Source organism: Oenanthe melanoleuca, chromosome 3, assembly GCF_029582105.1.
Source record: "Oenanthe melanoleuca isolate GR-GAL-2019-014 chromosome 3, OMel1.0, whole genome shotgun sequence".
NCBI classification, from domain to species: Eukaryota; Metazoa; Chordata; class Aves; order Passeriformes; family Muscicapidae; genus Oenanthe; species Oenanthe melanoleuca.
This window is the reverse complement of record NC_079336.1, coordinates 64,699,429-64,711,366: the sequence shown is the minus strand read 5'-3', so window position 1 is coordinate 64,711,366 and position 11,938 is coordinate 64,699,429. Positions and strand designations below refer to the sequence as shown.

General features: G+C 38.8%; 1 protein-coding gene across 3 annotated transcripts in view; it reads right to left on the bottom strand.

Annotated features, from left to right (window-relative positions):
• Positions 1-1,514: 1,514 nt before the first annotated feature.
• The window catches only part of RGS7 (regulator of G protein signaling 7), a 205,969-nt gene continuing 195,545 nt past the window's right edge, over positions 1,515-11,938 (bottom strand). The window contains exons 17-19 of one of the 3 annotated variants that reach the window (XM_056486925.1): positions 11,819-11,872; positions 10,932-11,012; positions 1,526-2,000 (exon numbers count right to left, since the gene is read on the bottom strand). In XM_056486925.1, coding sequence (XP_056342900.1) covers positions 10,938-11,012; positions 11,819-11,872 — 129 coding nt within the window. In that variant the 3' untranslated portion in view covers positions 1,526-2,000; positions 10,932-10,937. Of the gene's footprint in view, positions 2,191-10,931; positions 11,013-11,818; positions 11,873-11,938 lie in introns of all 3 variants that reach the window. The other 2 variants (XM_056486926.1, XM_056486927.1) reach the window with 2 other exon arrangements.

Here is an 11,938-nt window from a genome sequence, read left to right as displayed (position 1 = left end):
CTTGTATTTGAAATATTAGGTATTTGTAGGAAGTGATTCTTTGAAGCAGACAGTGGTATGTAATTAGTTAACTACTAAGGGAAAGGAGGCCATTGGTGGCAGCAGGAGTTTGGAAATAAATATCTCTATTTGGCACTGAGAAGTGAAGCAGAGCTCAGATTTCTGTGGATTGCCTGGCCCCGAGCTCATGTCTCAGAGCTCACATTTCTGTGGTAAAATTAAATCTCAGTTTAAGATCTGTGATTCAGTGGGCTACTTACTAAAATTCATATGACTTCCCTATGTTGTGAATATTTTGAGTTGACTGCATGGAGCTCTTGTTAAGATCTTGATAGGACTCAGCTCTGATGGGGTATTTCCATAAAAGTTTAGTAGAATTGTGCTAACAAAAACAGAGACACTTTAAAGCAGTAATTGCCATCCTAGCTAGAAACCAGAAACACAGTGGCATGTGAAAACAATGAACAAACAGAAATCCCAAACCTCAAGAAACCTCAACTGAGCGGAATATGGGGAACAGGCATTTATGGATTTGTAATACATTTTGCACTGGGTTCACTCAGACTGCCTCCTTAAAGATGCTGCATTCCTGGTTATGGCTGCACCAGGCTACTGACAGAGCTGGTGAAGTGAGTGCTCCTTGCAGAAGGCAGCTCAGCTCCCCTCTGCCCAGAGCTGCTCTGTGCAACAGTCTTGTCCCTAATGGCACCAATGCATGTGTTTTTCCAAAGCTCAGTGGGATGTCTCTGGTATTGAGGCATTCTGGTTGATTGCTTGTATCTATGACCACCTCACTTTGTGTGTGCATGTTTAGGATTCATGGTCCCTTTGAAACAAGATTCTCAATATCAAACCGAAGTCAGCATGACAGATGGCAGTCAAGTTGGCTGTCCTGAGTCTATTCTGTGCATTGCTAAAAAGGCTTGCTTGTCCTGTACACCCTACCATGCCCTGGAGGTACCAGCATTTTGTTATTTGACTTAGTTCCCATCCTTTCTTTTCTACCATGAGATTCTGTCTACTATCCTTACATCACCTCTATCAGCTGACAGTGTTGTTTCTCAGGCCAAGCAGATTTCTGGTTCCAGCTCAGATCAGCTTCAGAAGCTCTGGATCTACTGTCTCACGGGTAACATCAACACGCGCTCATAAATCTGTCAGCAGGTCTCTGTGTGAGTAAGCTCAGCAGTGGACACACAACAGCATCCCTGAACAGAGCCCTGGAATTAAAATGACAGCCTCCTCCTGCACTGTGCTCTGTCACACAACAGGCCTAGCTTAAGGAAAGGTTTGCTTATGTGATGATGAGCAAGCGGGAAAGGTCTCTCTGCTGCTAGCTTGATAAAAAGGAAAGAAAAAGTAAATGATTATCAATAAAGTGTGTTTGATTAGGTGTCACTGAGAGAAAGAAAATGCCATTTCATGTCACTGTTTAGAAAGCACAAGGTGTGTAACTTTTGGGGATCATTTTGCTCTTGACTAATCTTCAGATTCAATATTAAAATCTCAAACTTCCCAAAGGAAAGAGATTCTGCATCTTTTAATGAAAGATAAAACAACAATATAAACATACACAAATTTACAGAGAAAGGATCAACTTTAATACATCTGGAGTAAAAGGTGTTCTTTTTTTAAATATGGTATAAAAATAAATGCAAGAAACATTAACAGAGAATATACAGACAACAGACAAAGACACAGGCTTTCTTTCTCAATGTGAATACATCAGTGAAATGAAACCTTCTGTGCTAATTTATTGTGCAATAAATGTGATGCCATATGTATATTTATTAATATATGCATTTTTTACATTTCTTCCAGTTTTTGATTGACGTATTTTTTTAATAAACTGTGCCTAGCAGAAGCTTTTTTTTCACTGTACTTGAGCTTGCAGAAAATAAAAAGACACAGATCCAGCTTGATATGAAGGAGGAAGTGAGCAGACAGTTTTCGAAATGGAGGCATCGAAAGGCTAGAGAGTCCCTCGGAGTCTGTAATGCCTTAGTATACACAAAAGAAAACAAGTCAGGTCCTTGCTCATGCAACATCTTGTTCTACTGTCCTCTGAGTCAGGCAATCAGTGAGCTACAAAGTATGTATAATGATTTGAGTCTGCTTCCATGCTACAAGGTGATCCTTTTAGTAGGACTGCACTAGACTGGTTAACCTCTTTGATGTGAGCGATTTCCCCTGAGGAAAAGATAAAAACAAAAAACAAAAACAGAAAACAGAGGCATGATCACTGCAAACCTGTTCATCAGCAACCACTCAGTGTTGCCACATCACTCAAATAACTAGGGGCACCAACTGGAGTCTGTCAAATCTTAAACCACAGGAAGTCCTTATACTTAAACACCTGCACTGCCAGCCAGCCAGATTGTTTCACAGAACAAACCAGCAAATTTAAAGGCCATTTTTGAACGAGATTGGTTTTGGCTGATGAGAAACTGATGCTGAAGTTTTTGCTGTCAGTCACACCCAGAACTTGAAGTCTACTGCAAGCAAGAGTGCCTTGGTCTGCAAAGATGAATGTGCAAACTGCAGTAGCTGTGTCACAGAGGACAAAAAGGCTACTTTCAAGTTAAGGTAAGAAAGTAAGAGGCAGATTGCACATAGGTAGGAAAGCAGCTTTTCCATGACACAGCTATAGGTTTGCTGAGACCATATTTACTGTTTATAAGGAACATTGGTCAGGTATATTACAAGTGACTGCATAATACTGGTTTGAAGGTGTTGGATTTCCATATTGTTATTTGCCTCATCATTCCTCCTATTGCAAGGATGTGATTTCAATTTTTTAACAAGTTCTTTTAATAAGGTGTAATGACTGTCCCACGAGAGCTAGGTCTACACCATGGAGAAGGTGGTATAAGGTATGTCACTCTGGTATATTCCAGGCAGATTTGAGCTTTATCTGAGCCAGCCAGAGACCACAGAACCACAGGAATTAGCTCTCCACATAAGAGGCTCTCCAAGGGCCATCCTACTGTGGCTCTGATCCAACAGGGGCAGAGCTGGCACAGCGAGCTGACACCACCGGCATACCCTGACAATGTAACACAAATATATCATAAAATATTAAATATAAAATAGTTCTAACTCACCAGTTAGATATTTAATACTTACATTTATTATATTGCTCATTTTAAGTGCCCAATTCAAAAATATCAAACTAGTTTCAAGAATACAGAAAAAATACTGTAACTATGGAGAGATGCTTCATTTTCTGCAGTAAATGGTAAATGAACTTATTCTGCCATATCAATAAATTGTTAAGTCATCTGCAGTGCTATAAATCAGTGGAATTACACAATTCAGTATCTATTGTCATCATCAATTTAAGCTCACAGGGATCTATAAGTTGGCTTTGAGCATTCACTCAAATTCAATATATCAGAGTGGGTCTTCATAAAAGGAAGAATAACTACTTTATTCTTTGTGCTGTGAAATACAAGTTGAAAAAATTAGGAAGAATACTTCCCCAACAACATAATTTGAAAGTGAACTCATGATTTGTAATGTTGCTTAGACTGTTCATCCCTCAGGTTCCCCATATCACCTGACAGTATTAATACCTACTTCTTTGAAAGATGGAAATTCTCCTTCCTGGCACTCTGTCTTCCCTGTATCTGCCACTTTTTACCTATATTAAATTCACAGCTTCTTGATACTTTTTAATCCTTAAATTATGTTTTTCTCTAATGCAGCAGGTAAGTTTTGTAATAAGACATATTTTCTTTTTAAATAGTCAATAAAGCCTAAATAGCAGTGTGGCCTTGGAATACAATTCAAAACATCAAAAGCATTTCTGAGATTAATATTTTGTTAGACAACTTTGTTAGACAATTCATGACTTTTGGTTCTAGATACAACTCAGAAAATATTGAACATATGCTTATCTTTGCCTTCCCTAGGTTATTTGCAGAAAATAAAGTTTACAGGTGTACAGGTCTGGTTACTTTCTGTAAATGTTATGAGTTCTAGTACTGAATTGCATAACCCACTTAATTTAAATATTAAACCCAGGAGTTTTTGATTAATTACAGTTTCCTCAGTGCTACACTGAAAAGCTGCATAAATGCTCATTGTGATATAAAATCTGTGAAATAACTGTTTATTATTATCTGCAACTCTAGGAGTTCCAAAATTTCTGGAATTTCTAGATGCACCACAAATGAATTCTAGCATCTTGGGAATGAATTATGTTATCACATAAACTGACATAAAATCAGGCCAAAAAGTAGTTATCAGTTGATCTGATTTGTGTGATCATTTTCTACATATTGTTTGAATTTTCTCCTAGAGACACAGTGAGCTGTCATGACAATTTTTTATATATTTTACATAGCTTGCTTCCTGGATATTGCTTTAGTTATTTTTTCTCCAAAGCCCTACAGTGTGATCAGAATTCTCTGAAGGAGAGGATGATCCTCTCCTTCAACTCCCCTCGCTGCTTCAGAGAAACCTCCCTCTGAACAGCAACAACGACAACAAATGGTTTTTTCCCACACATTAGTAGTTCTAATTCATCACAAAGTTGGAAAAGTGACAGCTTAGAAGATACACCCTCCTTAAGAGATCTTCTTAAATGCTTATTCTGAATCATAGTAACTTCCCTGATTAGAAAAATAAGTTTTTAATACAGAGGGTCCATTGCAGCCCCAGATATGGAATTATCACATCTTCTTATTAGATCTGCAGGGACTTGTTATTTTCCACTTTACAAAATATTCCTTTCAAATTCTGTTCCAGAGTATACTTTTGCTTTAGCTCCCTGTGGTAGGGTTTAATAATTACTGCTTCTAGATTTCCATATTTATTTAATTTACAGACTGGATGTAAGGATCATCCACTGTAGGTCCCAATTTAAGAGCTGAGCCTAGCTATTTCTTTCAGATAGAATATTAACAGCATTTCCATAAGACAGATATTGATTTGGGAACCTGTTTTCACAGTTGTAGCACATGAAGATGTTTCCTGTGCTAATGAGAAAATTAGGGGGAAAAAATCAGATGTAGTAGATGTTTATCTGAATAATGAAAAGGAGATCCTTAATATTTTCAATATATTCTTGCCATTAACATTTAGAAGCATATGGCCGAATTCTAAAGATGATTAGGATTTTTTGGCTGTATTAGTGCACTTTGGACAGATGCCAAAATGGAACCCTGCCCACATAACCTGACAAGGGAGTCAGAATACAAGAAGGCAGCACAGCAGCTGGAATGAACAAGTACATCTAAAAGTACAAAATCAATTGGCCTCAGCATTCAGTCCCTATTTGAACATACTAACTGCTTGACATAGAGTTGTCCTTCCAGCTTTACTTCTAGCAAATTTAGGGTGCAAAATTGTAAAGCTATGTGCAGGTGCTGCTAAATACAATTGTTCTGACTGACCCATTTATGCAGCATGACACTAACACCTCAAATAATCCAGCAAAAAAGCCAGCAACATCCCCTGTACATATGTGGCTTAAAAGAAATCAGTATGAATTGTCTATAGGCGTTAGAGTTGAAATGTATGGTAGAGAAAGATCACATCTCTTCCTTTTAGAAGATTAATTATCTTCCTTTCTGCTAAACAACCTCAACTGTTCCTTTTTCATGTTTCTTTATTGCCAGTGCAGGTGCTAATCCTCAGGACCTATACTGGTAGCACTAGAAAAGAGAACTCCATGCATCTGATGGGGAAAGGGAGGTAGTGTCCCACTGTGAGGAAAATGAGATATGGAGCAAGAAGCAACCCTCCTTGGCCTCAGTGCTCCCCATCTGCTCATGTGTGAAACACCTGCAGCACAGCATCAGCTCAGCCAGATCAGCAGGGAAAGCATCCAAGTGCCATTGCAGTGCAGTACACACAGCTGGTGTGCAAACAGCCCCTGACAGGAGCACTTCTGGGGAGACACAGGAGAAGAAGCAATAAATCCCTTTCCATGCTGAGGCAGCCCTTGCTCTACCAGCTCAAGGGAATTGCTTCAGCACTGCTCTGGGGTTCAGAATTCTGCTTTAGCTTCCACAGCAGGATGCTGCTGTCAGCCATCTGTGCAGGTGTATTTCTCTTTCAGAGGCAAGGAAGGGGACAAGGTTAGTTTTTACTGAATTTGAGGCACAAGTTGTCAGCACAGCTGCAGTGCTAAGTGGTTACATGTGCAGGGAAATCCTTCTGCCTCTGGTGGAGATTTGCAGTCCTTTGTTCCCTTCTCATTAGGGCCATACATCTCATCCTGCAGTGATCTGAAGCAGGAGGCAGCAGCTGAACAACTGCTTTCCTGTTTTGGCACGCTCCAAATCCAGTGGCATCAATTTCTTTCTCATTTTGCACTTTGCATTTACTGATGAGCTGCTCTCAGTTGTGATTAAGCTAAAACCTCTTGCCAGATGGGGTAGTTTGAACTTGAATAACCATCTGAAATGTAGGTTTCCAAGGGACCAATGCACAAGAAAATATTTTTAGTATTTGTCCTGGGCCTGACTCCTCAAGTTTCCATACCTTTCTGCAGTTGTCATTGCTGCAGATAGCCTAAGATGGTAGATACTGACAGACACAGGTACCTGACCAGTCTGTGCTGGCTCCTCACTTGGATGAACCTGGTTGTGCAAGTGTTACTCCCAAACTCCTCTCTTCATGCACAGAGCACAGCAGCTTGGCTCCAACCACTGCAGAACAGCACAAGGAGGCCAGCCCTCACTGGCATGTCTTTTATAATTTCCCTCTGTGGGCATAACTCTTTAAAAACCTCCTAAAACTAGGTTTTTTTACTAATTAGTAGGTCAAATTTAAAATTTCAATTATTTATTTGTTTCCTTTTATTCAAACATGAATAAGGATCTCTTATCCTGAAATCTCTTCCTGAAATGAAAAAGGCCTTCATTTCCACAAATAATTATTATTTTCATTCTTGTTTTGTATTTCTCAAAAAAGTAGCTTTGTGATTTATATTTCTTCTGAATAGCTGTTTTTTTGTTTAAAATTTGGGAATAACCTGTAAATAAATTCAAAATGAGATTCCACAGCTGAAACTGCATTTAATTTCTTGGACAATGCTGTACTTCAGAAAAATCTAGCCCTCAGCAGGGTTTCAGGACTAGAGAACTTTTAGTCTGGCACAGTAGGGCCTTGAGTATACAAGATTTACCTATTCATATAGAAAAATTTCTTGATTAACAGATGAAATTGATTATTTATCTGCTTTGTTCCTCTAGAAAAGGGATAGATTTTAACATGAAAAGAGATTACACCTGTTTAAACATGTAGAAATCTATGACCCACTGATAAGAACTGAGGAAGCTACTGTTATGAGTTTTAATTTCCATCTCTAGGCCATAATTCACAATGTTAAGTGACATTGGATTGAAACTCATTGAGGATGTGCTCTGTTCAATGACCTTTGCATTTCACATCTCAAGCATGAAATGATTTATTGTTACTGGTTTGGAGGGGGAAAAAATCAAAGGACTCTGGTCAGCAAGTTCTTCCAGGTAAGTGGGAGAAGACTGTTGGAAAGGATACAGGTAATACAACATATAATGGTTTCAAACTCTGAATTATTAAATGGGGACTTCTTTATGAGGTTATGAATGGAGATAATTATAGATAGATGGCTTTCTAGTTCAATATATGAACTGAACTTGGTCTGTTTTGAACTGGCTGTATTTCCCTAAGACCTCACAAATGTACAACAAGCACCTCCTTTTTGTGTTCTGTATAACTGTGACAGATGCAATGCTAACACTGATGGTGGTGTCTGAAGTCATGGCACCAACACATGAGGATGGAGTGTCTGCCCCCACAGCTCTAAGGAGGGAGACTACCCTTCCTTGCCCCACTAACTTGATTCCTGGTGGGACAACAAAATTTGCACGGGGTGGAAATTAAATTAACTCGCTCCCCATGTAAAGCAGGTCCTTTTGTCTCAAGTGTTCAAGATCAGTAATTGCAGCTAAGCACCAGGCTGGGGCTTACAAAGTCCTGCTTAGTCTGCCACTGTCACAAGTCCTGCATGCACATGAGAAATTACAGGCAAAACTGTTCCCTAATGAACCTCTTTGCTCCTGTCAACATTACCATTGGATATCCACCCACATTTCCCCCTCTAATGTAGATACTAATACTTGAGGTAAATTTGCTGAGCTTTTAAAATATTTTTAATAGTTTTTTCCCCTATGTGAATTCTTCAAAAGAACTTCATATTTTAAATGCCACAGAAACTGCTGATTTCAGTCTCTCTACTCTCTCTTTAGCATGCAATGAGATCCTCCTGCTCCATGACTTCAGTTTTCAACTTCCTGAGTCCCTTGGGGAGCTGCAGGTAACTGGACTTTTATTATTCTCAAAGAGAAAGCTGAGGGGCTGATCTAGGCAGGGGAGAGCCCAGAGCAAGTGTCACTGCTGTCTGTGCCTCTGACTCAAAGCTGTGACACATGGCTGCCCATGTAATCCAAGCTATCCACTTATCCAGTGGCTTTATTCCAGTAGTGCTGGGAGTGTCTGTGCTCTGTATTTTCACACAGTACCCAGGAGGGCAAGTGAGGCAGACCAAGGACAGCTGGGGTTACTACTCAGATACAAACTATAAAGTGTTCAGCAATAAATATTACATATAGCAAATGGCAGCTTGCTGTTACTTCTGTATACTTTATGTGGATGCAGACCTGTTTCCAACACTATCCATATTTTCTGCTTCAAACTGCTGAAGGCATTAGCAATTTTCTGCTATAAAATCTACAGAGCAGCTAATTAGTCAGTTTCTAAACTGAGCATTTAGGCCTTTCATGAACTGCACCAACTTACTAAAAATTTTCTAGAAAGAAAACCCTTCAATGTCAAAGAAATGCAGAGCTGAGCCTAGTGTATAGCTCCACTTCTATTTTTTTCCATCAGACTAAAATAATGACTCATTACAATAGGTTATTTCCACATAATTAATGAAATAGTATAGAGTAATTGCCCTCTACAAAGTTTCTAAACTTTCTAGTTTAACAAATGCTTTCTGTAGCAAGGATAACCCAATTTCATTTAACATTGATCAGGAGCCTCTTAGAGTCAACAAATCAGATAATGAATTACAAGTCCTTCTGTTCAGACTGAGTCCCTAGACACAGCCAAGGTTACTTGGTTTTTATTAAACACTTCAAATGGAAAAAACTGAGGTCTAATTTAGTTTAATACAAACCCACTTTGATATAACTGAGAAAAAAAATCCAGTGAAAATTAGTCTAAATATTTCAAACCATCAAAGAAGAGAAACTGCAATTTTCATCTCACTAAGTCAGAGATGATAGCATTTATTTAGATTGCAGAAGACCCTTTTCACACCTATCTTCAGTATTAATCAGTACAACAGATCTATTCCACAGTCTCTCATTTCACAGTTGATCAAGTTAATCAGTACACTGTAGAATATCCTGAGAAATGTTTCCCTCATTGCTGCTGGTTGGAATCACTGTACCAAGGCAGATAATTACATATTATAAACTCATCACAACCAAGAACAAGAGTGGGAGAACAAGGATGTCTGGTGGAAAGAGGTCCTGAGGAAGTGGGGGACATGAATTCAGTCATCTTGGAAAAAAGGTTTGCATTTGAGCATCCTGATATTCTGGATTAATTTGCAAGCCTCAGAGCTGTCAGTCTAATAGAGATTATAAATCTAACAGCAACATGTTTTTCCTTCATACCTGACCCGACTTGACAGACTCCACCCAGGTTAACAGGTAGTAGTTGGAAAAAAAGCAAAACCACAGATTTTATTTCAGAGTTTGCTCTGTGAAAAAGAAAAAAAAAAAAAAATCCCCCTCTTCTACCAAACTACTAATGTGCAGAAATCCTCTTTTCCATTTCTAGTTCACAGCTGCTTTATTGGGCCTGCCTTGAATTTCTGGCATGCTGCTATTCTGGTACCCCTGCCCTGAGATTAAAAGGATGAAACTCAGGCAGGGCTGCAGGGCACAATGCTCCAGTGTTTGTGCCCAGAGCTGCTGGTTTATCCCTAATGCTGAGGGATTTCAGCATCTCCCAGTCTTGTATTCACATTTTCCCTTTTTGCTCTATGTTCACAGCCCCTTTACCTGCAGCTTGTTATTTCCTCCCTCGTGGCCACCTGTTTACATAAAGTTTACCACAGCCAATTCCAGACCCCTGGGCTGCTCAAAATGCCATGAATAAATGTAATGTTGCAGCTTGCCAGGCACTGTGACTGGGAAAAAGTCTGTCTCTCAGAGGTCCTGGATGTGTTACCCACTCTCCTTTACAGATTTTTTCTTAATATGAAACTTCCTACTGAATTATAATGGAATTATCATGTATAATGCTCCCATGTACAATGTTGTTTTATAGATCCAACCTGTTTAGACAACACACAAATCACACTGCAACATGCTATGGCAACACCACCATGCAAAACACAGGGGTTTTTGTTTCAAACATTGGGATAGTTTCTTTTGTGGCTGTTTATTTACTTTTAGTGTTCTTTACTGACTTTGTCCCATTGAATCCAAATTTCTCCCTGATTACACTGGATTCAAAGCATATTAGAGGAAGCCTTTACCTATAAGAAAGTAGTTAAAGAATTACTGTTTTGTTTTTGAAAGAGAGATATTCCCACAGCCTCACAAAACTTTCACTGTGTTTGTTTCTTTTTTTGATTACTGGAAAGTATATATGCACTTCTTAAATAATTGAGGCGACACTCTTGAGCCTCATTACAGGAGAGACAGTTTCTGACAACTGCTTCTCCTTCCCTAGGAACTAAAAAAACAAAAACCATGATCTTTGCTGAAAGCTCTCATATTGTTCATTTCAACACACACAGCTCCACTAACCAGATCACAGAAAAAGCCACAGACACGCACACGCACACACAGCAGCGTCACCTGCACAATTCAACAGACAATGCAGACAAACTCGAGTATAATCCAAGATCTTTCTACCTCTTTTCATAACAGGTTAGTGCTCGCCCTCAGTGTTGGTGTACAGTTTTTATGGCAGGGAAAAATAGGGATGTTTCTGCCCTACAAAAATAAATGCGTTGAATTCTTTAGTTGGAACTTTCACAATGTAAAAAAAAAAAAAATAATCTCACAGAAACTGGATAAGTAAAAAGAATCGCGAGTATCACAAAATCAGTGGATCTTTTGGCAGGTGGAAAAGAATGCCCACACAAAATCTACCAGCCTTCTTTTTTTTTTTTTGCCTTTGAGAAATAGCTTTCAAAAGTTATACATTGAAAAGAAAAAAATCAGTTCTTGTAGTCCATAATGAAAATTAATCCAAATCAAACTCGTGCACATAAACAGGATTAATTCTTTGGTCTTGTAGAAGCTGTTAGACATTAAGGAAGATGGGGAAATTATTTATATAGTGTGGTTTTTTTTTCCCTGTGCCCAATTGAAAAAAGGGGGACAAAGTCATTTTTAGTAAAATTAAAAGAAGACAGGATGGAAATCCAATGTATTCAACTATTTTAGAAGGCATCAGAAAAAGAAACAACATCAAGCATGTTTGCACAGATTCTTTACTAAAATTATAGGTGGAGGAAGGTGACTAATTTCATGCTTCCCAATGGAAAAAGCATGGCTCCCAATGGTCCATTCCTCCATGTGTGACTATTGAGATCAGTGGGAAAGGGACTAGGGAGGAGGGGTTGTAATGAAAGCACGTTATAAAGCTGTCTCATTCCCAGGAAAATTCACAAGCTGTGATGAATACACTTTCAACCATCAAGTTAGAGAAGCAAAAGGGAAAGCAGGGATCAGTGAGGGGAAGGGGAGAAGGATGTCCCATCAGGCTTACTATTCTTCCGAGGCAACAAACTTACCACATTGCGTGTGAATTTCTCAAAAGATGTTCGACGATCCAGAGTGTTTTCCAACTTAAATTTGAAATAAATAAAACAAAAGAAACAAAAAGAAAAAGGAGGGGGAAAAGAAAAGCAAGA